At 45.3% G+C, this 26,749-nt stretch overlaps 2 protein-coding genes and 1 long non-coding RNA gene across 3 annotated transcripts; 2 read left to right on the forward strand and 1 right to left on the reverse strand.

Moving 5' to 3' along the window:
* The first annotated feature begins 6,261 nt into the window (after positions 1-6,261).
* On the forward strand, positions 6,262-10,362 carry LOC146201596 (uncharacterized). The gene is made up of 2 exons (XM_084598551.1): positions 6,262-6,606; positions 10,153-10,362. Exons 1-2 carry the CDS (start codon positions 6,262-6,264, stop codon positions 10,360-10,362), a joined length of 555 nt encoding a protein of 184 aa, XP_084454677.1.
* A 779-nt stretch (positions 10,363-11,141) lies between these two features.
* Positions 11,142-13,834, reverse strand: LOC146201597 (uncharacterized). The gene is made up of 3 exons (XM_084583208.1): positions 13,370-13,834; positions 12,956-13,192; positions 11,142-11,669 (listed from the first exon to the last, which is right to left on the reverse strand). Exons 2-3 carry the CDS (start codon positions 13,122-13,124, stop codon positions 11,503-11,505), a joined length of 336 nt encoding a protein of 111 aa, XP_084439334.1. The 5' UTR covers positions 13,125-13,192; positions 13,370-13,834; the 3' UTR covers positions 11,142-11,502.
* A 10,263-nt stretch (positions 13,835-24,097) lies between these two features.
* LOC146201598 (uncharacterized) lies at positions 24,098-26,524 on the forward strand. Its single transcript, XR_014703573.1, has 2 exons — positions 24,098-24,329; positions 25,839-26,524. It is a non-coding gene; the product is annotated as an uncharacterized LOC146201598 (long non-coding RNA).
* The last annotated feature ends 225 nt before the right edge of the window (positions 26,525-26,749 follow it).

A 26,749-nucleotide genomic window follows, 5' to 3' on the forward strand; every position in this document is an offset into this window, starting at 1 on the left:
CCACGCCTCCAATCAGAGGCATGTTCACAAAGAGGATCATGATATATGCGATCCAAGTTGGCAAGAGTAACATAAAGCCCGACTTTAACGTTTCTAACTATGCTATTCAGATGTTCCTGCAGGCCAAAGAATAAGAATATAGTGTGCCCAACACAGAATCCAAGGGTGCTGGTGGGCTCGTTGCCATTTCGAATGCGGCTGAAGTTGGCTGCTCACAGTACAGCAAGGTGTTCGCTATATGGGGTTTTATGGTGAAAAATCAACCCTGGCTATAATGCACCAGGTACTGCAACGTGTAAAGCATGTATAAACATTACAAACTGCCATTAAAATTATACCGAACAGTACCAGCAAAAGGCATGCAAGACTCTGCGCATATGAAGAGGCACAGGTATGAGGAGAAGGTAGCTTGCAGAATTTGTATGCAAGCAGTCCCCCAGTGATTTTATGTGAAGATAGTGTCAGAATGAGATGTTCGGTAGGTGTTTTACTACTGGAAGTGAGATATAAGGCACTAGGTGCTTAATGTCCCGTAGCAATATGAGGTACGCTGTAGTGAAGGGCTCCACATTATTTTTTACCATCTGGGGCTAATGTGCACAGACACTGCACAATCACATGGTTGCCATGGGCACCTGTGCAATATCAGTGCATGTCAAATAACCCCCGGTGGTCAAAACTGGTCAGAGAAGTTGCGAAGGTTGAATCTGAGGTGTATCTGCTTTTTTTTTTGAGACACTGCCACCTCTCTTGCAAAAACTAACAGCGTGAAGGGTAACACTTAATGAAGGACATGACTTATTGGCCTGGCATTTATGCACATGATATGCCACAGTTTGTCATCATTCAAACTGATATGGGAAAAAAATGGTATGCATACAGGTATATGTGAACAGCAGTAGACTAGTTTTACCAGAGCGAATAAGACACCAGACTGCACTGACAAATCTTCTTTTTTCTCCCCATACAGAGATTTGAAATAATACTTCAGCAGGAAATGCTTGAAAGGATGCGGCCCCATGGAAACATGACTGTATATCGCTGCAGGATTTGCAAAATCGACTTTCATCTTGTAGGCAAGTTCACTGCACATCTAGTGTACCGGCACCTCCCTTCCAGCTTGGCTAACCGAAGAGGACGACAGTGTCCCTTGTGCAATATGAAATGCAAGAGCAAAGCAACTTTGGCACATCACCTGAGCAATCATCTTGGTGAAAGAATCTGCACAAAGTGTGGGGCCGAGCTTGGTTGCGCTGCAACATCCATGTCCCATGGACATTTTCATCGAACAGGCGGATACTTTGCCTGTGGATTCTGCGGCAAGAAGTTCGTCTTCAACAGTGAGCGTCAGGCCCACATCCATCAAGAGCACTCCAGACGACGGGAAATGTAACGTCCTCACTCTCCTACCAAGAAGTAGGCCACCACAGCGTGTGGAGACAGTGTGGACATAACACCAAAGTTGAACTCTTGATTTTTTTGTTGTTGTTGCTTTTTTTTTGGCTGTTAGCTTCAGATATACCTTGAAATAAAGAGTTTGCTGTGGTAGAAAGAAGGTGTTCTTAGCTTTAAGCCAAGAACTGCAAAGCAGAGAAAACATAGGTGAAGCTGCTGCCGTGCACTGAATGCAGGTGTAATTTTGTTTTTAACAGTGTTAAATGGTCCATTCTGAAGAAAATCTGGCATCAGCATTAAGAGTGAAAAATCCCTGACATGTCTTTGGCAGGTGGCAATTTGCATGCGACATAGCTGGGTCCTCCTCTGAGGCATCAGGGTGAAATGGGAATCAAACTTTCCAGGAATGTTGATTGAGTAGGGCAAGCTAATCCAGGGCCACACATGAATGTTCGTATGGCTTTGCTAAAGTGGAGCTTTCTATGTAAGCAGTCTTCTCAGTTTGGTAGCTTGCGACTGCATGCTAACGAATATGTGCAAGATAATAGAGGTAAAAATTAAAGCATGATTAAGCAAGTACCAATGTGCACGCATGCGAGTGGTAATCCAAAACAGAACCTGCAAATAGGAGAATTTAATGCTATTGCGTCATACCCAAGGCGGTGCTTGTGTCCCCTGAACTTATTTTCCAAGGCTACACTTGCACAGGAATTCGGGCAGTTCTTCAGAATAAGGGCCTACCATTCTTCATCACTGCAGCCAGAAAGCACTACATATTTTGATGGGCCCCTATAAACGAGAGAAAGTGTAATAAAAGCACAAATGAGGTACTTAAATTCCCATAGCTCTAATACTGTTTGTTTAGTTCTCTACTTGAGCAGACACAAGCCAGGCATTTCAAGCATGGCAGTAACTGCTGACTAGCAGTAATAAGCATTTACTGACATAAAAAGAAGAAGGCGGCGGAAATAAAGGGATAGCAAGGAGACAGGTAGGAGAAATCAAAGAGGTGAGCAACAGGGAGAAAGGACAGTTTAGGTTAAAAGGCAGAGGAGTATATACAATATTATACATTCCACACAGTACGCGTTTGTTTGAGACCCGCCCACGATTGACTTTATACGCTGGAGCACCCAGCACTGCAGTTTCCACTTACCCAGTCAGAAACCATGATCTAGACCTCGATCGCCCATTTTCTAAAGGAAGAACTGCAAGCAGCCCTCTGAAGAGGCTGAGCTTGCATCACATTTGGGCATGACCGAGTCAGTTGACAGGAACTTTGTAATCTCAACTCGGCAGCCCAGGACGCCCTTCTCGGCATCATTAATTCTTACTATGAGACCGGAACGGCACCGGGTGATCTCAGGTTTTCTCTTATTCTCCCTATCCCTAAACCTGGCAATACCCCTCGACTTCGCCCTGACTTCACATCTCTGTAAACTCCTCGAGCGCCTGCTGAATACCCGAATCAGTCACTACATTGAATACATGAGCAGTGATGCCAGATTTATTTATTTATTTATTTATACAAGTACCTGCAGCGCCCAGGGGCATTATAGCAGGGGGGGCAATAACGGAAAAAAATACCTAAAATGAGCATGTTACAATACCGAAAGTACACAGTAAAGCACATTTGTTTAACAATAAAAAGAACAACACTGAAAATGTGAGTGCGAGAAACAGGTTTAAAAGGGTGGAAAGCTACTACGACAAATTGGACGCCAGGAAAGACTGAAAATGTTTACCTGTTTTACATTGTGCTATGCTCTTAGGAAGACTATTCCAAAGTAAAGAAGTGTGAGGAAAAAAGGAATTACGGAACACATCAGTTCGACATCGCGTTACAAGAACTTTCAGCTTATGGTTACGTTGGGCTACGTAAGATTTTTTTTTCCTGGCTGCTTTTTATTGCTTCACCGTTGTGGCTATTTTTGGGCTCTGCGCTCCCTGAAAAAAGTATTGATGTTAAAAGAAACGTGTTTTAAGAAGTGCACTACAGTTTGGTAATAGTTGCATCTACTTTTTCGTGTTTCGTACGCATTTTTGTCGCGGCTTTCATTGGAAGGCTTTTTGAAGATTTAGATATGCATGCCAGATCGATATGCTGTTTAGAGTGGCCCTGAAAAAGCATGCTTGTCAAACTGCAGAGTGGGAGAAGCACTTGCTTCACATATACAGGCGTATAACCATGGAACTGTTTTCTTAGGCACCTTTTAGCTCGATTTTAGACTGCGAGAAGGACCAGGTGCTGGACCGTTGTGTGTACCTTGTGGCGTGTATCAAATCGTTGCTCAAAAGGCCGCCTGACAACACAGAGCTGCTGCAGAACTTCAAATTATTGATGCCCAGGGGCACTCGTGATACGCCGTTTCGAACCTTTCACAGTGTCTTTTCCACTGTTGCAGCACAGTGTAACACATCAACCCTCGAGTGCAGAACTTTGCAGGCGATGCTCCCGCCCCTTCCAATGAGTGACAGTGTGAGTGAATTCTGGCGAGCGGTCACAAAACTCACCAACAGTGCAGATGATCCTCTCTTTCTTAACTTGTCGCCGGTTGTATTCGCACTCATGTGCTTGCCAATGTCAAACGCCGCAGTAGAGCTAGAGGGTTTTCATCCTGTTCACCATAACGAACACAGGCCACCGAAACAAATTCAGCATGCGTAATTTGGAAATGATACTCGATTCCCGATGTGGCTTAAATGGGTGCTGCAACAATTCTGACCGAAGCCCGAGTTTCTTGAAGTTTAACAGTGCGGCCACGTATGCGTAGTGATGTGAATGAATGAAAGTATAAACTGGCGCGCGGAAGTACTGAAGCATGTTCCTTGGGTTGCCCTATGTCTAGGAAAGTGTGGTCTGGATTGTCAACCATCTCTATTTTTAGTCACACGTTCACTGTTCTCTGTTCGGATTTTTAATTGGAAATCAGAAAACATCCTATAAGTTTCCGGTGGCTCATGTTGGCTACATTTTGTCTACTGTATGTACTGGTTGCTGTGCTGTGTCAGCGCACGTTAAAGATCCCCAAGTGGTCTAAATTACTCCATAACCCTCTATTAAAGCTCCTCTTTCTTTCCACTTTCACTCTCAGCTCCTTCTCTTCCCTTGCGGCGCAGTTCAGGTGCCTACAGAAACAAGTGTGACAGATACTGTGTCTTTCCCTTCCCATAAATCAGTTATTATTATCATTATTGTTATTGTTAATATTGTTATTATTTTTGGCTAGGACACTGCACTATCTGGCAACACTGCATGGAATTTCATAGTACCTGGCTCAAAAAATTTACTTCACCTGGGCTTCTTTAATATGCCCTGATATCACGCAGTTGAGTTGAAAGTCCTTTATTGAATAGGAACACTCATGGCCATAGATGGGGGTAACAGGGTTGATTGATTGAATGTCCTTTATTGAATGGGAAGGCTCATGGCCATGGATGGGGGTAAAGGGGAGTAGAGAGAATCTTTATTGTTTAGGTGATCACTGAAATCATATTGCTCCGACCAGGCCACTAAGGGAGCCATACTTGGCAAATACCTGTGTGTTAGCATCAGTTTCTAAAAGGGAACGGTAGTTCAGGCGGTAGGGTTTGATCTCGGAGTCCAGTAGAAAAAGCAGGGCAAACCTAGAGTAGATGAAATATGCCGCAGCACGTTAGTCTTACAGTGGGGGCACATAATCTTTTCCTCTTTACATTGACTCCAGCGGGCCATAATGCATGGCGTGTAAGCCGCATGGGCGATGAGCTTATTCAAGAAGACTTCTTGACTTCGGGTGAGGTGGGTTTTTCGCGTAAAAGGTGGGTCTGGTGTGTCCATCTGCATGCGATGCTGACTGAGGCTACTAATTAAGACTGGTCCGAGTATAGTGCATAAGGGCAAGAGAAGGGGTGAGTTGCCCGCCCAAGGTTGAGTAAGGATGAAGTAAGGGGGTGGGGAAGTAAATGTGGACATCCCACCTGCCAAGGCAGCCGCGGCGTGTGCCGCCACATTGCCTCCTGATTCGTCCAAGTGACCTTGGGTCCACTCATTAACGACAGTTGTGGTCGCAAATTGGGGGCGTTTAAGGAGGCGCTGTATGGCTGTAGCAGTTGCATCTTGCGAACCCGGAGTAGCGATTTCCTTGTAAGCTTCATAGGAATCAGTAAGAATACGTATTGAACCACTTCCGGTGCAAGGCACTCCTGACAAGGCTCCCCAAATCGCGAGTTCAGCATGAAGGGGGGTACCTTGAGGTAGGTGGCAGGCATAAGCGCCTGAAAGGGAAGGGTTGTCATCGCACACCCAGCTCATAGATGCAAATTCGCTTGTAATCAAAGCGTCGGTGTATATGTCAGTCGTATCAGGGATTCGCTCTTGTCGCTGATGGGCAGTGAGGAGCTCCCGGGTAATTACAAAATCGCAGTTTATAGGTTGGCGATGGAGGCGTGTGACCACTGGCATCTGGGATGGGTGCCCAAAACCTATTACTTGGATAAGGGTGTACTCCAGGGGTCCATTCTCGGATCTATATTGTTCAAATTGGCCATGACATGCGTCGCCGAGAATCTGGAACTCAGCACAGGCGCAAGATTCACTATATATGCCGATGATATTACTGTCTGGACTGAGGCAGCGAATTACGTAGACAAATATTCTATGGAGACTGAACTTAAGGCGGCCCTTTGTCCTGAAGATACACGTTAGCGCCATATTCACAAATTGACCTTACGCTTATCTTTTCACTCCATGCACTTAACAGTGGCTTAACGTGAAACCAAACTTCTACTTAAACCGAACCTTTCAGCGATCTTAAACTTAACGATAAGTAGCCATTTTCAAGCTAGCTTAGGAGCTATCTTAACGCGCCCCTTACGAGATCCAAGATGGCTACCCACTCTGAAAGTTTCTCGGCGTTCGTCGACTTTGTAGCCCTCGCAAGAGAAATCGAAAGCCGTAAAGGTCGCCCATATGTGACAGCATCACGGCGCATACTGAGGGACCGTACCAACCCAATGGAAGAGTATGACAACGGCGAGTTCCTCTCTCGGTACCGATTCTCAAAAGAGGCCATTGTGCAGCGGCTGGCAATGCTGCCGCTTCAAGCGAAAACAGATGACCGTGGCTGCCCCGCGCCGCAGCTCCTGCAAGTGCTGGTGACATTGCACTTTTACGGCGCCAGAACCTTCCAGGTAGTCAGTGGAGACCTGGTCAACATTTCGCAGCCCACGGTATCTCGAATTGTTGAGCGCGTCACAACAATGATAGCGGCCAGACTGTTTCCGGCACTCTTAAAGCTCCCAGACTGCACGGAAGCCCCGCAAGTTATGCAGGAATTTTACAGGATGGGAGGTTTTCCGGGAGTGGTAGGGTGTCTGGATTGTACCCACGTCCGCATCAAGAGTCCCAGAGGCGACGATGCCGAAGTGTTTAGGAACAGAAAAGGATACTTTTATTTCAATGTTCAGGTATGTGCTCACTTCCTACGTGTTCGTGACGGGGTAAACTTGAACAATATTGCGTTTGTTTTTCATTTTCGAATTCAGTTGAGTTTACATTACTCGGAAAAACTCAAACGCTTGTTCTTTTAACTCAAGATGCAGTGAAATGCAATTTGAAAACAGTAACATTTATAACACAAATTTTCAGTTGCTATATTTAATATTCAGCCTTCTAATTGGTGTTAAGTGATGTAATTAATAGTAATTTGAAACTGATGTTATGCATTGTGACCGGTTTGTTATCAAGTCATATCAAAGTGTCCCAGTTATATAAAAGCCAGCAAATTGGCTGTATCGAATACAATCTCTTTTCTCTACCATCAGTAGCTGCAGAGTCCCTTGCCTAAAATTTTTATGCACACTTGTAACATTTATCACAGCTAGACAATGAATACAACTGACAAGGACAATGGCTTAGGGTCATGTTTTAATTGAAAGAGGCTTGTTGCCTTAAAATTAGGCTGCAAATCGGCCGACAGCAAGCGCACCTTTGTTTCACAAGCAACCACTGGACGTCAACAGCAGTATGATCACTTTGTTTTTGGAAACCCTAGCGCCAGACATTTCTATAACTTTTGAAATTATAGCTCGACGTGGGTTAACCAGGTTGCAAACAAGTGTTCACATCACGCAGTACAATTGTGAATGCTATTGATAAAGATGTTGTCATATGTTGTCTGTGTTGAGAGTGTCTTGTTGCTTTTAGCCGTGTCGAGATGCGTCTCTTAACCTAAATAAGGGCTAGAAACAGGCCAACGGCAAGGGCATCTTTGTTTCACAAGCAGCCACTGGCCGTCGACAACAGTTCCTTCACTTTGTTTTTGGCAAACCAAGCGTCAGACATTTGTATAACTTTAGAAATTATAACTTGACGGGGGTTAGCCAGCTTGCAAACAAGTGTTCAGTTCACGCAGTACTATTGTCAATGCTATTGATAAAGATGTTTTCATATATTGTCTGTGTTGAGAGTGTCTTGTAGCTTTCAGCTGTGTCGAGATGTGTCTCTTAACCTAAATAAAGGCTAGAAACAGGCCAACAGCAAGGGCATCTTTGTTTCACAAGCAGCCACTGGGCGTCGACAACAGTTCCTTCACTTTGTTTTTGGCAAACCAAGCGCACAGACATTTTGTATAACTTTAGAAATTATAACTCGACGGGGGTTAGCCAGCTTGCAAACAAGTGTTCAGTTCACGCAGTACTATTGTCAATGCTATTGATAAAGATGTTTTCATATATTGTCTGTGTTGAGAGTGTCTTGTAGCTTTCAGCTGTGTCGAGATGTGTCTCTTAACCTAAATAAAGGCTAGAAACAGGCCAACAGCAAGGGCATCTTTGTTTCACAAGCAGCCACTGGGCGTCGACAACAGTTCCTTCACTTTGTTTTTGGCAAACCAAGCGTCAGACATTTGTATAACTTTAGAAATTATAACTCGATTGGGGTTAGCCAGCTTGCAAACAAGTGTTCACATCACGCAGTACTATTGTGAATGCTATTGATAAAGATGTCATATATTGTCTGTGTTGAGAGTGGCTTGTTGCTGTTAGCCGCGTCGAGATGTGTCTCTTAACCTAAATAAAGGCTAGAAACAGGCCAACGACAAGGGCATCTTTGTTTCAGAAGCAGCCACTGGGCGTCGACAACAGTTCCTTCACTTTGGTTTTGGCAAACCAAGCGTCAGACATTTGTATAACTTTAGAAATTATAACTCGATTGGGGTTAGCCAGCTTGCAAACAAGTGTTCACATCACGCAGTACTATTGTGAATGCTATTGATAAAGATGTCATATATTGTCTGTGTTGAGAGTGGTTGCTTTTAGCCGTGTCGAGATGTGTCTCTTAACCTAAATAAAGGCTAGAAACAGGCCAACGGCAAGGGCATCTTTGTTTCAGAAGCAGCCACTGGGCGTCGACAACAGTTCCTTCACTTTGGTTTTGGCAAACCAAGCGTCAGACATTTGTATAACTTTAGAAATTATAACTCGACGGGGGTTAAACAGCTAGCAAACAAGTGTTCAGATCACGCAGTACTATAGTGCATGCTATTGATTAAGATGTCATATATTGTCTGTTTTGAGAGTGTCTTGTTGCTTTTAGCCCTGTTGAGATGTCTCTCTTAACCTAAATAAAGGCTAGAAACAGGCCAACAGTAAGGATATCTTTGTTACACAAGCAGCCACTGGCCGTCGACAACAGTTCCTTCACTTTGTTTTTGGCAAACCAAGAGTCAGACATTTGTATAACTTTAGAAATTATAACTCGACGGGGGTTAGCCAGCTTGCAAACAAGTGTTCAGATCACGCAGTACTATTGTGAATGCTATTGATAAAGATGTTGTCATATATTGTCTGTGTTGAGAGTGTGCTTTTAGCCGTGTCGAGATGCGTCTCTTAACATAAATAAAGGCTAGAAACAGGCCAACAGTAAGGGCATCTTTGTTTCACAAGCAGCCACTGGCCGTCGACAACAGTTCCTTCACTTTGTATTTGCCAAACCAAGCGTCAGACATTTGTATAACTTTAGAAATTATAACTCGACGGGGGTTAGCCAGCTTGCAAACAAGTGTTCACATCACGCAGTACTATTGTGAATGCTATTGATAACAATGTCATATATTGTCTGTGTTGAGAGTGGCTTGTTGCTGTTAGCTGCGTCGAGATGTGTCTCTTAACCTAAATAAAGGCTAGAAACAGGCCAACGACAAGGGCATCTTTGTTTCAGAAGCAGCCACTGGGCGTCGACAACAGTTCCTTCACTTTGGTTTTGGCAAACCAAGCGTCAGACATTTGTATAACTTTAGAAATTATAACTCGACGGGGGTTAAACAGCTTGCAAACAAGTGTTCAGATCACGCAGTACTATAGTGAATGCTATTGATAAAGATGTCATATATTGTCTGTTTTGAGAGTGTCTTGTTGCTTTTAGCCCTGTCGAGATGCGTCTCTTAACCTAAATAAAGGCTAGAAACAGGCCAACAGTAAGGGCATCTTTGTTTCACAAGCAGCCACTGGCCGTCGACAACAGTTCCTTCACTTTGTTTTTGGCAAACCAAGCGTCAGACATTTGTATAACTTTAGAAATTATAGCTCGACTTGGGTTAACTAGCTTGCAAACAAGTGTTCAGATCACGCAGTACTATTGTGAATGTTACTGATAAAGATGTCATATATTGTCTGTGTTGAGAGTGGCTTGTTGCTTGTAGCAGTGTTCAGGTGGGCCACTTGCCCTTGTTCTAGGCTAGAAAAAGACTGACCACATTGGCACTTTCCATGTTACAGGCAATCACAGGGCCTCGGTTACAATTCCTGGACGTTGTCGCCTACTGGCCTGGCTCAGCCCACGACAGTCGCTTTTTTGACAACAGCCATGCTAGAGCCCTGTTCATAGGTGGTACTGTGCCAGGAATTTTGCTAGGAGACTCTGGATGTGCATGTTGCCACTACACGACTCCATTTAAGGAACCTAAGAACAGTGCAGAGCGAAGGTAAGCTGCAACTAATTAGCATTGTGTGGAACATTGACGCTATATTGACCACTGGAGTATTTCAGACAACGCATTGTTTTGTTTTTTTTAGGTACAACACCTCTCAGAAGAGGATCCGAAACAGTGTAGAGAGGGTTTTCGGTATTTGGAAAAGGCGCTTTCCATGCCTTGATATGAAATTGCAGATCAAAACATCCACTTCTGCGCTGGTAATAACAGCATGTGCTGCTCTCCACAACTTGAGCCTGCACCTGCAGGATCCAATCCCTCCCAATGTCCAGCCATCCACCATCACACTACCCTCTCCTGCTCTACATCCTGCCGGACCAACTGTGGGGACAGCTGCACAGCCACAGCCACAGGACACCCAACATGGATTCAGAGTCCGTAACCGGATTGTTCGGCAGCACTTTTCATCCCCATAATGGTCATCTGAAGTTTGTGCCCCTATCCATAGAGGGCCAGGGTATATGTATGGCAAGGAATATTGCTTGCTACATACCGTCTATAGTCACTTATTAGTCAAACACTTTACGGGAAGACATCCTCACAAAGAACTCAGAATATATATTGTAACCCTTCCGATACAACATGTTGTAAAGGACGGCAATTTGGTTTTCAATATCATCGATCTAGGGTGAGACAAGCTTACAGTAAACTTTTTCATTTAGTGATTCTTTGGATTTGTTAGCCCTTGATTGATAAAAAATTACCATACCCAACGTCTTGAAGCATCACAGGGTTTCATTGTATAATGTATGTTATTACAAGTTTCTCGTGACGAAGGCTCCTGCAAAGGATGAGGTTGGATTAATACAGAGGGATCATTGCTTGCTGCCGCAAAATCAAGATGTACTCAGATCAAATAGCATGAACTTGACTTTTTGCTGAACCACTCATTTATTCCATTTGCTTTTGCTGCAACTGCAACTGGAGCTGCAAAATGGCAGCTTTTGTTTGTGCATTAACCAACTTTTGTTTGTTGATTGCTTTTTTTTCCTTCCTTTCGGCACGCATCATCCGCATGCGAAGAAGGTGCTCTTTTTACCTTTGCTGCTTTTCATCCGAAACAGCTTGCAGCCGTGCTTCAAGCTCTTCTTCGAGAGCTGTTCGGCGTCTGTTGGCTTTGCTGGGTGGGGCTGTGCTAGCGCTCTGGATGCTGGAGCCAGCATTGTGTCGTAACCCCGTGGTCAAGCAATAGGTTGTGAGAGGAATGCCGTGTTGGTACCAGTCCCGGTCCGTCTGTTGGGTCCTCGTTGCTGAGGCATATCTCTGTATCTCCCTCATAGAGGAAGTCTGCTTCATCAGCATCTGGAAAAGAATATCTTGCCATGAGGACTTAATTGTTCTTGCTCCTTGCTGTGGATAGTGCATAATAAAGCATGGTGCCATGAGCAGTCTTTCTTTTAGGAATAATTTCACATGATATAGAACCCAAAAACCACAGTATAATGCCATGACAGAATGATAGCTGTGCAGCAACTTGCACTGGCAGCATTCAGCATTCATCATTTCCATTTTTTTCAATACTGGAGCTGCATGTGTGTTTCAAAGGCCAGTCACATGCTTATTTTTCATGCAGATAACAGCATTATAAAGGTATTTTAATGCAAATGCACTGTTTACTTCAGCCTAATACACTTTCATTTGTTAGCTTTTAACTAACGAGCACGAGGCCATGCCTGTGAAATTTCTGAAACATGAGTTACATTTTCTTAGAAGCTATGTATTAGCAGCTATATGCAACAGCATCCCATTAAAAATCTATTTATGCTGATATGCAGAACGATAGATAGAGAATAAGTTGGTGCGGTGTATGGTAGCCTTTTCGGGTATTTCTGGTTTTAACACTTTAGAAAACTGCAGAGAAATTTGTTCTCAGCCAAATAGTGCAGGGTTTTGGGTCTAGTATAGAACACCCACACGCTGTCAGTAGATGCATTACCATTGCATATGCAAATAATGCCACAGTGTGGTATTTGATTTTGCTCATTTTGATACTCAAGTCAATGCATAAGAAATTGAACATTTAGAAGTGATCCTCATTTACAACTGGATGCAGTCGCTATGTTTCCTGCACAGTTGATGAAGCAAAACCGACTCCTTGCGCGCTGCCTGAAATGATTTTATTGCTCTGCAGTGCCTGCTTGGTGTACGTTACACATGGTATCCTTAAATAAAAATGTGTTTATGCTACCTGAAGTCTTTTCATTCAGAAGCAGTACTATCCGCATTCTTGGAATTTTGCCTGGATGGTTCCTTCAAGAAAAAAAAAAGAAAACAACTCGTCGGTTTTGAACCTAGGCCAAAAGAGCGAGACCAGCTTTGCCAGCAACTGCTATCACTACACTAATTTAGGAGCCACTTCTCGCCTCACTCGCACGCTCGCAACAGTGGTGCAGAATTTACAGAAGGCTAGACGTTATTTATTTATTTTATTTATTTGAAAATACTGCAGTCTCGGAGGACCAGGTTTTTGCAGGTTTTTATCCTGCCCTGGTTTAGTATAATGCTTTCATTTTGTCAGCCAGACGTACCCAATGCAGAACATATATGGCTAAGTGCGCATAATACACAATGCACGAGCAAACCCTCACCTTCGCTTCCATTGAATGCGGCGATTGCTGCGGTTTGCATTGGAGCCAACAGCCTTGCCACAGCTGCCGTACATTCGTCCGCGGAGGCTGCTTCGGCTCCGTCGGTACCGCCGGCACCGGCGTGTCGCGCGCGGTCGCTGTCAAAAGGACTTTCCATCCTCGCAGACATATGCGACGCCACCGCGCCAACCCTTTCTGACTCCTCCGTCAGCGATGACTGTACCGCTGAGCCACCACCTGAAAAATCAAGAGCAAATTTCATTAACGTCAGGTTAGCTGGATACATTTTTTCTGACAACTGCACTTAGCATAACTCTGCGCTCAACGAATGCGTAGCCGTTATGATATATGGACACACTAGAGAGGAGCAAGTTAACTGTGGCGTTATTAGCTTGTGATGAGAAGGCAGCTTACCTGTACGGAACAACTCCTTTGAGTCATTGGCCTTAGCTCTACGACACTTTTCTTTGAGGTTCTCCCAGCATTTTGAGAGCTGCTGGCTGCTGCTAGGCCGCACACCGTGCCGGCTGCTGAAGTGAAGGGCGATCTCCTCCCACACTTTTTTTTTTCTGGCGCACAGAAACTGCGTCCGTGCGCTTGTTCTCAATTATGTCTTTCTTTTGTGTCGCCAGATCGATTAATAGCGCTCGCTCTTCTTCAGTAAAGTTAATCTTTCTCCTTCCTAATGCCATTGCAGAAGAAAAAAAAAAAGCAAATACTCGATCGGAGAAATCAGCTGACTTCGAGGAGGAAGAAAAACAAAAGAAGAACAACAAAAACACGAGCGAAGGCTCCATAGAAGCCCATACGTACAAAACATGGCGGCTCATGGGCTCCAGCGACCAATGAAAATTGGGGGGGCCATGACGTCAAATTACGTCACGCATACGTTCACTATGGCGCGAATTATAAAGTTTAAAAAAAGAACGCCGCGTTGCATTGACGAGCCTGCATCTTTTGAAGGTTGTTGCCTTTCAGCGCGCGCCAGCCTTTGCCATCTAAAAGAACTCGAGTTTCTGTTGTTTACGCCCTTTTTTTATAAGCAGTTGCTCCAGCACAATGAAAGTGGTTGACAAAGGTAGCGACATTGAAAGGCAGCAATATTTCCAAATAGAGACCACGCATGCAAATTCATAATACAAATAATGCTGCAAGTCATGCAAGTACTTTGGCCATTTACTTTGTCCCTCAGCACTATAAGGTGCGGTCCAGAAACACTGGTGCAACGGGGCAGTCGTGCCCAGTTCGCAACAGAGTGTACCAAGTGAACAATTATGGTTTTCATACCCATGGCTTATTGCATCAACCAATAAAACACAGCAACAAATCCCAACAATAAAAATGCATGTCGCAGACAGCACAAACAGTATCGCTGTTTAAGTGGGCTAATCATCTCAATGATCACAGCCGAGGCATGGAAAAGGTTTGAAGTGCCTGCCACAGAACGAAACATGCATGCACAGAAAACAAATCAGCTGCAGTTGAAATAAAAATGCAATGAATTAGTAGGTGCATCAAAACATATTCACATTTAAATTCTTCGGAAGAAAGTATACAGCAGTTTTCAAGGCAATTTCTAGGTTGAACCAGTCCAGACAGCTATAGCATCAACAAACGTGCTTAACACAGGAGCCTTAGAGCATACGTTGAGTCTGTGTGCAACCTCCAGATCTGCTCACCGGTTAAAGTCAGCCGGGAAGCGGTAAGACACCGACGGTTGAGCCCACGCTGTCGCAACGTGCCACAGAGCATCGCTTCCTCACTTTATGCGGGCTCATCTTGCGATAAAACGCTAAGCGCGATACACTGCTGTAAAAAAACTTCGCACTGCCCGCACGACGAAGGGGACGAAACCAAAAAAACACGGCTGCAGGGAAATATTAAATCTCACCAAACGGCGACAGAGCAACGACCAGCAAGGACGTCGAAATCTTCGCAAAAGGGACATTTGCAGACTTGCGAACTAAATTACGCTTTCCCGGGCGCACCAAGGCCCGCACCACGGCAGACGAGCAGCAGACAGCGATAAGAAACCGTTTCGTGCTTCGTCAGCTTCGTTATCTCCGTTGCCTTGGTTACCTCTGGTAGCGCCGTAGCGCCTCCTGACCGATGCAACATCAAGGGGGTGGGGTGATGAGTGTTGCAAGATTTTTTAAAAAAAGTTAAGAATGTATTTATAAAATACCTTACCTCATGCACAAACGAAGTTATCAAAATGTCTATTCTTTTTATGTTGACTGATACTTTTTAATTTGTAGTAATATAATTTCCTAATCTGAGTGGTTGGCCCCCCGACCTGTGGCTATGCTGCGGTACCGCTGAACCGCTTTTGGGCCCAGCCCCCTTATTTTTTTCACAAACGCAGAACATTCACCTTTGTGAGGACTTTTGACCTGGGATTCGCATTTATATTATGTGTATATATATAGAAAAGAATTGAAGGGGAACTGAGAACCGAGGGGCTCGCTATATATAATTGAAAGGAGAGAATAGTCTACGAGCCCAAGGCGAACATTTGGACCACGACCTACTGTATAATGGGCGACCTGCGCATCGCGCCACTCTCTACGGGAGCGCGCGGCCGAAGAAATACCACGTGACCACTGAGTAGGGACCGAAACAGCCGGTAGATGCCGCCAAAGCTCACCCCCAGAGCAGCGTTTCACGCGCTCCGGCTGTGCCTGCAAGCGAGCGGCGCAGAGTTCCGCGGGAGGATTTGTGGAACCATTTCTCATGAGCGATAGCTGCGGCAAGATAAAGGCGTGGGCCAGTGAAATGAGAGTGGCAATATTGGGAGTAAGAGCCGCGGAAACATCTTCGAAGCAGCCGTCGTCGTCCTTTCGACGGACGCGGTTGAGTTTCCAGTTGGTGTGCGCAGTAGCCCAGTTGGAGCAGACTGCCAGTCTCCCTCCCGTGCACGTTCGTTCCTCCGTATTTGATATCTGCGCAGGCAGACTGTGTCCAGTGCAATTAAATATTTGCCGAATATGCGTGCTCGGCGTTTCCCCCTTCCGTTTCTTGTCATGCGCATAATAAGCTTGTGAACACAAACTAGTGAAAATGAACGGCGGCGCAACACACTGGACAAGAAAGGGACACCACATCGGCACACTACCAACAATTTATTGAACGGAAAAGTGGCATATACGTACAGCTCAAGCACGAGACTCGTCGCCTAATATAATCGCTGCGAACCCAACACGTGAAAGCCGGCAACGTCAGGATACCAAACAAGATATCTCTAACCCCAGCAGATAAACTAACAGAAAAGGCAAAAAATTCCAAACGGAAGGCAGGCCGACTCTTAGCAAAAGCAGTGTGGACCACTCGTAGCAACAGCAGAGTAAGACATATGAGAAGCAAAGCAGTCCGGACCCTAAAAAACGAAAGAAAAAAAAACGAGAAAACAATCGTAGCAAAAGCAGAGTCAAAAAGGTAAAGCAAAAGCAGTCAGAAGCCTAAAAAACCCTAAACCGACAACAAAAGACGAACATAGCAAAAGCAGAGTCAAACAAAGAGGCAAAAGCAGTCAGAAACCTAAACCACCACCAACAATTAAAAGACGATCGTAGCAAAAGCAGAGTCAAACAAAAAAGACGCAAAAGCATGCAGACAAAAACTTAAACCAACAACAACGAAAAAAAAAAAGAAAAGACCATCGATCGTAGCAATTGTAAAACAAAAAAGCAAAAGCAGTCAGAAACCTAAACCAACAAGAACACTCGTAGCTCAAGCAGAGTCAAACAAATGAAGCAAAGCAGTCAGAAAACCTTAAAAAAAAAACAATCGTAGCAAAAGCAATATAGTCAAAAATGGAAGCAAAAGCAGTCAGAAACCTAAACACAACAACAAAAAGCAAAACCAGAGTCAAACAAAAGGAGCAAAATCAATCAAACCTAAACAATAACAAGACGCTCGTAGCAAAGGCAGAGTCAAACGAACGAAGAAATGAATTAACAGCACACCTAACCACATAACGTCACGTTATATACTGACCGACTTTTAAGCCCTGAATTTTTTAGCGACCTAGCTTCTGTTGTTTGGTTAGGTGTCGTTTGACTCTGCCTTTGCTACGAGCGTCTTTTGCTATTGTTGTTTTAGGTTTGACTGATTTTGCGTCTTTTGTTTGATTCTGCTTTTGCTAAGATCATGTTTTGTTGTTGGTTTAGATTTCTGACTGCTTTTGCCTCTTTTGTTTGACTTTGCTTTTGCTACGTTCGTCTTTTGTTGTTGGTTAAGTTTTTTCTAGGTTTCTGACTGCTTTTGCTTCACCTTTTTTACTCTACTTTTGCTAATTGTTTTCTCGGGGTTTTTTTTTTTCGTTTTTTAGGGTCTGGACTGGTTTGCTCCCCATATCTTGCTTAGCTGTTGCTACGAATGGTCCACACTGCTTTTGCTAAGAGTTGGCCTGCCTTCCGTTTCGATTTTTTTTTCCGTTTCTATTAGTTTATCTGCTTGGGTTAGAAATATCTTGTCGATGTTGCCGCCTGGCTTCCTCGTGTTGGGTTCTCAGCGGTTATTTGGCTATAAGTGTCATGCTTGAGCTGCACGTATAAATATGCCCCTTTTCCGTTCACAGAATTGTTGGTCCTCCTGCTTAAAATGCAGGCTACACACCGTGCTCCTGTCGCTTGGAATCCAGGGCTGTTTCCCTGACCCTGAAAAGCAAGTAGTGCCATAACAGAAATGTACTTTGCGGACATCACTGAATGCAATGGAAACTCTACTTTTACAGCATCAGCTGATGATCGCAACCCTTTCCTTCTAAAATGATCTCGCTATTACAACGGACGCCGTCGCCCGGAATGCTCGAGTAAGGCGATCTTATAAGCATGTTTAAAAGCTGGTGCAGCTTCGTAGCTTAAGTTTGGCTTGCCGCGAGATGTTCTTGAGCCACTGATTTCGTACCTCTGTAAGGTCCCTGTCGATGTTCGCCCGCTCGACTTGCAGAGCGGCACGCAACAGTAGACCATAGTGCGCGTAATGATGCCGCAAACGCGTAGGTATCCGCCGCCACCCACAGGCACAGGGCACGTAAAAACTGCCTCCGGTTAAGTTATTTAGTGCCTACTTAAAATAAACTCGCCGGCATCGAGCTTTGCGGCCGCTCTAGCCCGTATATCGAAGGCCCACTCGTGTTCAATCTTCGCGCTCCGTAGCCGGTCGACGCGTCTCGTCGTGGGGGTAAAACCCCTCAATAAACTAAAAGTAGCGCCAACATGTGAAGTTTGCCGCCCGCCTCCTCTCCTGCGCTCTCCTTCGTCGTTCGACCCTCTCATTGGCCGAGCGCCGTCACGTGCGCGCGCGCGCTTTTTTTTTTTTTGCTGGGCGTGCAGCTTCCTCCTTTCCAGCGGGGCGGGCGGCGCGCGCGCGGCACATATCGCCGTGTGTTTTGCTGCCACGCGGACTGCTACTAAATCGTTCCCGCTGGCTATTTAATTTTTTTTTCAAGCATGTTGCGCTCTTTGGCCGGCGGCTGATAGAAGCACGGTGGTGAAGGCGAGTTCAACCAACGCAGACATCGCGTACAAATGGTGTCACGCACTGACAGTTGAAAACGGAACCGTTTCAGCGCAAAATATAAAAAAACTGCTACCACGCTTCTCAAGTTTCATGGTAGCTTACAATTCAGTCCAACCTGCAAAGAAACCACACAGACTGCAGCTTCCGCAGCCTAGTTAATTTTTTTTCAAGCATGTTGCGCACTTTTGTCAACGGCTGACGGACTCAAGGAGGTGAAGGAGAGTTAAATCGACGCCAAAATCGTGTACGTATGGTGACACACCATGGCAGCTGAACACGGCACCGTCTCAAAGCCAAATATAAAAAAAAATAACTGCTACCTCCCTCCCCAAGTTTACCGGTAGCTCACAAGTGAATCAAAGCTGCAAAGACTCCACACAGACTGCAGCTTCCGCCGCCTATAGTTAATTTGATCTGCAGCTGAAGTTGAAAATACATGGAAGACAGCTGCTGCCACACTTCTCAAGTTTACCGGCAGCTCGCAATCCAGTCAACGCTGCGAAGAAACCATACACAGACTGTTCCAAAATTGTTCCTGTCCGCCGCCTAGTTACAAATTTTATAAAGAATGCCGCTGAGTGGCCAAATGTGACGAACTACGGACACACGGAGATGACGGCGAGTTGAACCAACGCCGAAATCACGTATATATATGTGGTGTATGACACTCACAGCTGAAACTATTCTGGCGGGAAATCCCTGTCAACATTCGGTAATTATGTTTCAGCAGTGAGCAATATTTTAACCTGAACACATTGCGACAAAATGCAAGGCTCTGGTGAGACCCGGCGCACGGCCGCCTCGATCGGCGCGCGCGCGGCGCTGATCGAGACGGCTGTGAAGGGCGCCTGCTCCGGAGAGCGCGCGCTAGTCGCGCACCCCGTAGGTGGAGCCACGGTCGAAATGCGAGAGGAGGAGCGGCGCCGCCGGAGGAGGAGAGAGGAGATGGCGCTACTTTTAGTTTATTGAGGGGCTTTACGTGGGGGTGAGTTACAGCGCCACTCTCAACAGTGACGTTTTAGAGAACTAAAAAAAACAGCACAAGCAAAAGCAAACCTCCGGCGCTGGGGAGGCGGCGCACGCGCAGGTTGCCCATTATACAGTAGGTCGTGATTTGGACATATATTTTTTTAATGTTTTGTTGTTGGTATTGAAAATGTTCCCCTTGGACTCATAGACTGTTCGCTCCTTTGAATTATATACATATACATTATATATATATATGGTTGAAATACATGCTTGCTTACATATATGCCTTACACCAATGCGTTTCTCAAATGGAGGTGGGTGTGCGAAACCCACGCCCACGATAAAAGAAATGAAAGGTCGCGCGATAGCTCTCCGGCTTTTGCTCTGGTTAGAGTGAACTAGTTCACTCTACTCTGGTCTTGCGGGGTCCACGTAGGTTCAATGTCAATGTTAACTTCTCTAAGCGCAAGAGCGCGCGCGAAAGAAGGAGATAGGGATCGAGAGATGATCGTGCGATTGTTGATACCGGCACCACTGAAACTAGCTGATAGACGGGCCTGCAATGCGTGGCGAGCGGCATGATATGTGGAGGAGTCGAATCCCTTATTGTAGCCGCGCGCTGGCATCAAATGCGCGTTGTTTAACCGATCGATTCAATCCCAATTACACAACGTGCTTCTAGTACGCAAAAGATCGCAGCACGAATACAAGATTCGCCCTGCCCTCTACCTTATGGTCTCAACACCGGTCGCAATTGATTAAGGTTCCGCACCACCTTTCCACATGGCTGAAAACCGGTGCACTAAACAAAACCGGCAATTTCACTGAAGTGCCGATCGAAAAGCGTAGACCATTGTTCTAAGTTTCTTGATATAATTTAACATCTGTGCTTGCCTTAGTTTTCCGGAATCGGCGAAAATTGGCAGTCTGCTACAGCAGAATTTTTCACCGTGGCGAGCGGAGAACTTGATTCGACAGGCTGCTCCACCTGACGAACTACGAGACCAGCCCCCAAACTGTATTGCGTCATAGTTCGCCAGGTAGCGCAGCCTGTAAAATCGGCTGCTTCGGTTGAAGAATCGAGTAAAACAGCGCTAGGGGAGACGAAACACGTGAACGACAGACAGATACATGCTCTGTCGTTCACGTGTTTCGTCTCTCCTAGCGCTTTACTCGATTCTTAAGCATGTACCAACCAGACCGTATTTGCCCTCTTCTGCTTCGGTTTATTGTCTTCACTAAGCTTTTGCCGCAAATGATAGGTTTTTCTCGATTTCGGAAAATGCAGCATGCATAGTAAAGTGAAATTAGTAATGTAAAAACGTAGCCTTTCAAAAGGTACCTGTGGTCAGTGGCTGAGCCGAAATAACGCATTTTTTTTCCCAACTCGTATAAATATACGTATATGATGGGGTTGAATTCCAAGCTTCTCGAAGCGTCTGACATGGCAACAAGCGAACAAAAAATAAATGAAAATAAATAAATAAAGAAAAATATCAAATAATCGAAATTATGCTTCCTATACAAAACCGACCACAAATACAGGCAAGAACAGTGCAGCGCGGACATGAACACTATATGTACACAGCTATATAATAAAAACGAGACATGAGAATTAATCAAGCTCTCAGAAAAACGGTCTATTGCGAATATATGGAAGTATTCACGCTTCCTAAAGAACAAGAACTAAAAAAAAAAAAAAATATGAGACGCGGCAATACAGTCCAGTCTGACATTAGTCTAACATTTATATATCTAAAAATGATCGAGTACATCTTAAATACAGCTTCCAGAAAACGCCTCATCAAGCTAAACGAATCGCAGAATGCCCTGCGAAATTTTGAAAGGCAGCGGATTATATACACAGCGCATATCGCCGAGAACATGGAAAAAATAAATTATGCTTACATGTATTGCGCATGCGAATTCGCCTGTACCAAACGTTCAAGCCGCGAATGCTCACATCGCAAAACCGAATATATATATATATATATATATATATATATGGAATCACACATGTGCTGATCGAAGAACGAGACAGAAAAAAAAAATAAAAACGAAGTATGTATATAATTATTTACCTTTGTCGTTCGCGAAGGACAGTTGCCGATGTTCGGCTGGGAACTGGTGTACGTCGCTATAGTGACGAGTCAAGTTTTCCAGCGTCGAGAGCCCGCAGTTGCACTCATCACACTTCAGGACAGCTCCTTCTGCCTCCAACTTGTGAACATTTCTCTTATGCTGTAACATGTTCTTGCGCGCAGTGAAGACTTTGTTGCAGATGTCACAGCGCCGATTATGTAGCTGACGATCATCGTGATTGGAATCACGGTCAGCGTGCCGAGGATCGCTTTCACCCTGGTTGGAAATCTCTGCAGCCATTCCGACAGGAGCGGGCAGAGTGAAGCGCGCAGCGAGATGCACGCTTCTTTTAACCTCCCGCGCGCGCTCTCAAAAGCACGGGGAATCCAGGGACTCTAGAGACAATCTGGGGAAAACACGTGTGTCTCCAACAGGACATGACGTCACAAAATGTCACGTAACTTGTGACGTCAGACGTGACGTCATGCGTGACGTCACATTTTTGACCAATCAGCGTTTCCAGCCGATCTACCCCTAAACGCTTGTTTCGCTATAGGCAACCTGCAATGGAGTTTGCTGAGACATGTGGTGACACCTGGCGGCCGACGGGAGCTAATACTGAGGCGGCGCAGAAGCTGACGCCGTGTATGTTGCGGCCGCTGTGTTCCTTCTGCGTTCGCGTTTTGTTATCCCAGTGAGTGTGATTTACTCATTTAGTGACTTCAGGGGTCTCGTGCGAGACTTCGGCTACTACGGATGTGAACAAGAATAAAAATAAGCGCAGGGGCGGCGAGAAAGACTGCCACAATCGCGAAGGAAACCCAAGCGTGCCGCTTGCTGGGAGAACAGCTGAAGAGAATGATGAGAGAAGGGGATAGTGGCTGTGAGAGAGTAATGTAACTGAAATTCGTTTTGTTATGGGGCCAGTGGCGTACAGACGCCAATGAGCTAAAATAATACCATTGCCCATTGATCGGAAGAAACGCTATACACTTCTGACTCGGGAGTCGCACGCTGGTTGGGGCACTCTCCTCAGTACGCGCTCCGCGCTGTAAAATCTGGCGTGTACTAGTATATGCTGTGCAGGATCGAGTGGCATTGTCATTTTAAAGGACGCAATGTCCAGAAAAGCAACAAAGTCGCGCAGCCGCAGCATCGAATTCCAGCCGCGTTTCATCGGAAGCGAAAATAAAAAAAATGCTCGTGAATCTGTGAACCGCATTTCTAATGCGGTGTCTATTAGGAACCTCAAAGCCAAAATATGTTCAAAACTTCCAATTACAGATTTGGATAAGCACATTTATCTGTAAAATAGTTCTTAAGGCGCTGAAAAAGTCGAAGTGGCGGAGTGTGGAGGCCCGTGATACTGTGTACGCGGAGCATGAAACTTCATTCTATCGTTCCGCGCCAAACATTTCTTGCACCGACTGCTCAAGCTGCTGAAGAGTTTCTTGTCCCAGTCGATAGACCGTTCCATCATTAGTAGCAACCGTAAAAAATCCTAACTCTTGCGACCTCATTTACGGAAGCTTTGCCGTTTAGTACCAGCATTTCCCGCCGGCTTTCCCCAAGCTTGTGGTACGGAGGTATAAAATGCATGCCATTGTTGTTGTTAAGAACTTTATTTTTCCACTGAAATAGGAGGCTCCCTACTCCCCGCCCCCGACACGCAGACCTATGGGACGGAGGCCGGGGCCTCGGTGACCAAATGCTGCAGTTTTCGTTGATGACGCACGCTACAACCACACAGTGCTTGCAATCTCCACGACATCCGTAGCGAGTACAGCACCATGCCTCCTGTAACCTCCGCGGCACTGTCTAAAGGTGCACCACGAACAAACGTGTTCGTCATGGTATTAAACTGTAAAGCGCAACCGCGAGAAAATTGTTATGCTGTTATTGTAATCAAACAGCAAGAACAAAAAAAAAAAGAAGAAACGGCGATCTCTTCTCAGGTTCTCTCTGCACTTTCAATGTTTTCATTAATTTATTAATTTCTTAATTCATCATCACATATCCGACTGATGCCTTAAGGCAATGAATTTCATTACAAAAAAAAAAAAAAATCTCGGTCTACTCACGCGAAATTCGAAGTTGTGCGCGCGGGTGTTCCGTCGCGAGCGGCGCACACTTCGCGACCATTCTCGAACAAGCGGTGTCCTTTTGCCAGTATTGGTTTTCGGAAGTAGCTCTGAAGGCATTTGATTGCCTTAAAACCGCAGAAAATGAGAGCCGAGATGCTTCCCGCCGTACAACGGCGAACGCAACCCGACCGCGCCGGCCGCCTCAGATCAGCCAGCGCCGCCGTTGGCGGCGCTGAACGCTGCACTTCACTAGCATATACAGGAACACTACACTTCACTAGCGCCGCCTCTCCATGCAGGGGCCCGATCCTACCTGAACTTGCAGAGAGCCGGCTCCGTGAACTGCGCATGCGCGCCCAGAACCAAAGTGGAAAGGAGGATGCGTTGATTCTCTCGACGGATGTGACGTCAAATAACTTTTAGTATTTGCTTTTTTCTGGAAATAAGCCTCAAACTCAGATCCTCAGATGCCAATTACCCCGTTTCACAGCGCCCGAGCCACCCGAACAAAAGCTGGCGCGCTTTTCGCGCAAGGGGTGCTCGCGCCTTGCGAGCCCTAGGTCGCGTTTCATGCGTCGGCTTGTTGTAGTTTGCGGGGCATCATCCCGATAGATGCAAATTCGGTGAAAATCTGATTCAGTTCGTGGATTGTTGCCCTAAATTCAACAGCGCAGCCTTCGGTCCTGTCCCTGGCCTGTCTGCAGCCTCCGACTACGGTGAGTCGTACGCGAATGATGGTGTTTCGTACTTACATGCCCGCGAGCTCTAGGTAAAGCATTTGTCGGCGTTCTGCTACCGTCTTGCAGCTTTTTTTAACGAGTTTTTACACGGCAGTGCAGCTATGCGGTAGTCACAATTACTGACGCGGCGTAATCACGCGACAGTCTCCGGGCGAAGGCATGTGGAGACTGCATAATGGCGTCGATCCCGTTTCTTCGCGCTTGAAACAATAGTTGCATACCTGCTGCTGTGCACCGATCGGTCGCCGGTTGCTGTTGTCTTCGGGGTGCACTGGGGTATTGGGACGTACGCGGCGACTTACAAATGATGTGAACTATTTGTGAGTCGACAGTAACGGAAGTTTGTAATTTGCTTTTTTTTTTTTTTTTTTTTTTAAGATTCTTCGTTTGTGGCCTAGTTTGTTTGGGCAGTAGCAGGCATTTTGGTGTGCGCCAGCGTGAACGCGCTGGTTTATGATCATGAGGTTTTATTGCCTTCCTCGCAGCTTCAGCAGATAGTGACTGGGCCCATAGAAACGGTTGTGCTTCTGTCAAAAAACTCGTAAGGTATTCATCCATGCGGCCCATACGTGGTGCTGCAGTGCAAGAGGTCAGCTTCTTTGCAGTGTCGACGAAGTGCTAAAGAAGGGGAGTTGCTGGCCAGCTGAGAGACAGTATAAATGTAAACTGGCCCAGTGCGAAATGAGCCCCGGAGTGAAATGAGCCTACTGCTCAGCACGAAATGGTTACAAGATACGGGCGTATACCCGCACGAATTTATTGTGCTTATATGCTCATACGTTCCATTGTCGAGTACTCACATCGGTGCATGCAGCAATGAGGGTGACTCTTCGGCTATCATAGGTTCTTGCCCATGAGAGTATCTGCCCTTTTACTACCAAAATAACTGCATTGGTAGAACTTGCTGAGCTTGTTCATATAGACATAACACTTCGAATGCATGTCGCTACCGCCGAGTTCCCTAATATATATCTTTTGCCTGCTCCAACAGCGTCATCACTTTGAGAAAACTGGGAATGATAGCAGAAATAATGCCCCCATAAATAGTGGGCAGTGCTTTGCTTCAAGCTGCTGTCAAGGCCATTGACAGCTTATTTTAAAACAAAGCAATAATTAACCTGAGGTGGTATGTTTTGTTCAGGAGAGTGAGGCACCGTTGCATGTACTACCTCGTAATCCTGTCAGAGCTTGTAAGTTGCTGCTATAAGCACTCTTCATTACAATTCCATGCAAGCCGCAGCATATTCCGCACTTACTGCACACGATTTAACTTAGTCTCTTTGTTGCTATTTCAGTGTTTTGCAAGTGTGCTAAATATTTGTATTTGTGCTAGCATTGACTGCCAGTCTCGTTGCTGCCTTTTTCCTTCTGCGGCAGGCACTCTCATTTGCTTTACTCGAATCAAATTCTACTGTGAGTGAGTTTGCTGAATTTATGCAAACTAAATGTAATTGCAGTATTGCTCTCATTTATTTACATTTGCAGAGGCAAGGAATACTCGGGGCCGACGTACGAGTTTCTTCCACCAGTTGGATTCCTCTGCTACCTCGGTAGTGCAGTGCGCTGTAACTGGTGTGACCAAATGGATACTCTCACTCCTTCTACTGGTTTAGAGCGTGCTCCTAGTTAAGTTTAAAATACCTTGCTTGCAATGTATTTAATCTTGTTGTGGAATATTGTCACCCTTGCATTTTCTGATATGTTATTATTTGGAAAGCATTCAGAGTGATTTTGGACGCATGATTTGCCTTGGCGGGAGGTGGAGAAGCACAAATGTGTGACTGCAATTTTTTGCCTCTCTAGTTTTCAGCCTTTAGAATTAAAGCAACAGATTGATATGTGAACAGGCCTGGCATGGATTAAAGAGTTTGTCATATACAACACTTGACCCTTGCGGGGATAACACAGCTGTGGTTATCTGAGCAAAAGTTCTCTGTATGTGATGGTGTCCGAAACATGGCATTGTCTTAAGTAACTTGGCATGGAATCGGCCACTTCTTGCACTCTCTTGACAGCATCTATTGTAATGTGTGCTAGGCGACATGCCTTCGGATCTGTTGTATGTCTGCAGCAGTTGCCTTGATGTATCAAGATGGGGTGGTTGTTGCGAGTTGGAAATTGCTATTCTCCCGACTACACCAATAAAATGCAGTGAAGCCAAATACCAGGAACCAATGTGTTATGTGGTTCATTGTGAAGGCTTGCCATTCTCGTAACTTTGCCAAATTGCTAGAAACATTATTTTTAAGCCCGGTCTTCTTTTGCTCATAGCACAACTCATTTCGTGCATTTGTCAACTTTTTGTGGTTTATAGTTGGCACATTTTGCAGAGGGTGACAAAATTTGAGCTGGTGTGCCACGAAGGTTAAATATCTGTTTATTGAACTCTTCTCGGG

The sequence above is a fragment of the Amblyomma maculatum genome, chromosome 1, assembly GCF_055883805.1.
Source record: "Amblyomma maculatum isolate TAMU_Amacu chromosome 1, ASM5588380v1, whole genome shotgun sequence".
In the NCBI taxonomy this organism is placed as follows: Eukaryota; Metazoa; Arthropoda; class Arachnida; order Ixodida; family Ixodidae; genus Amblyomma; species Amblyomma maculatum.

Bases quoted from the DNA above. Each gene is read 5' to 3' on its own strand.
- LOC146201596 (XM_084598551.1), top strand. From the start codon at position 6,262: ATGGCTACCCACTCTGAAAGTTTCTCGGCGTTCGTCGACTTTGTAGCC. The intron at 6,607-10,152 runs GTATCTCGAATT...TCCATGTTACAG, and splicing joins TCAACATTTCGCAGCCCACG to GCAATCACAGGGCCTCGGTT.
- LOC146201597 (XM_084583208.1), bottom strand. From the start codon at position 13,124: ATGTCTGCGAGGATGGAAAGTCCTTTTGACAGCGACCGCGCGCGACAC. The intron at 11,670-12,955 runs GTGAGGGTTTGC...ATTCTTTTCCAG, and splicing joins CGCATTCAATGGAAGCGAAG to ATGCTGATGAAGCAGACTTC.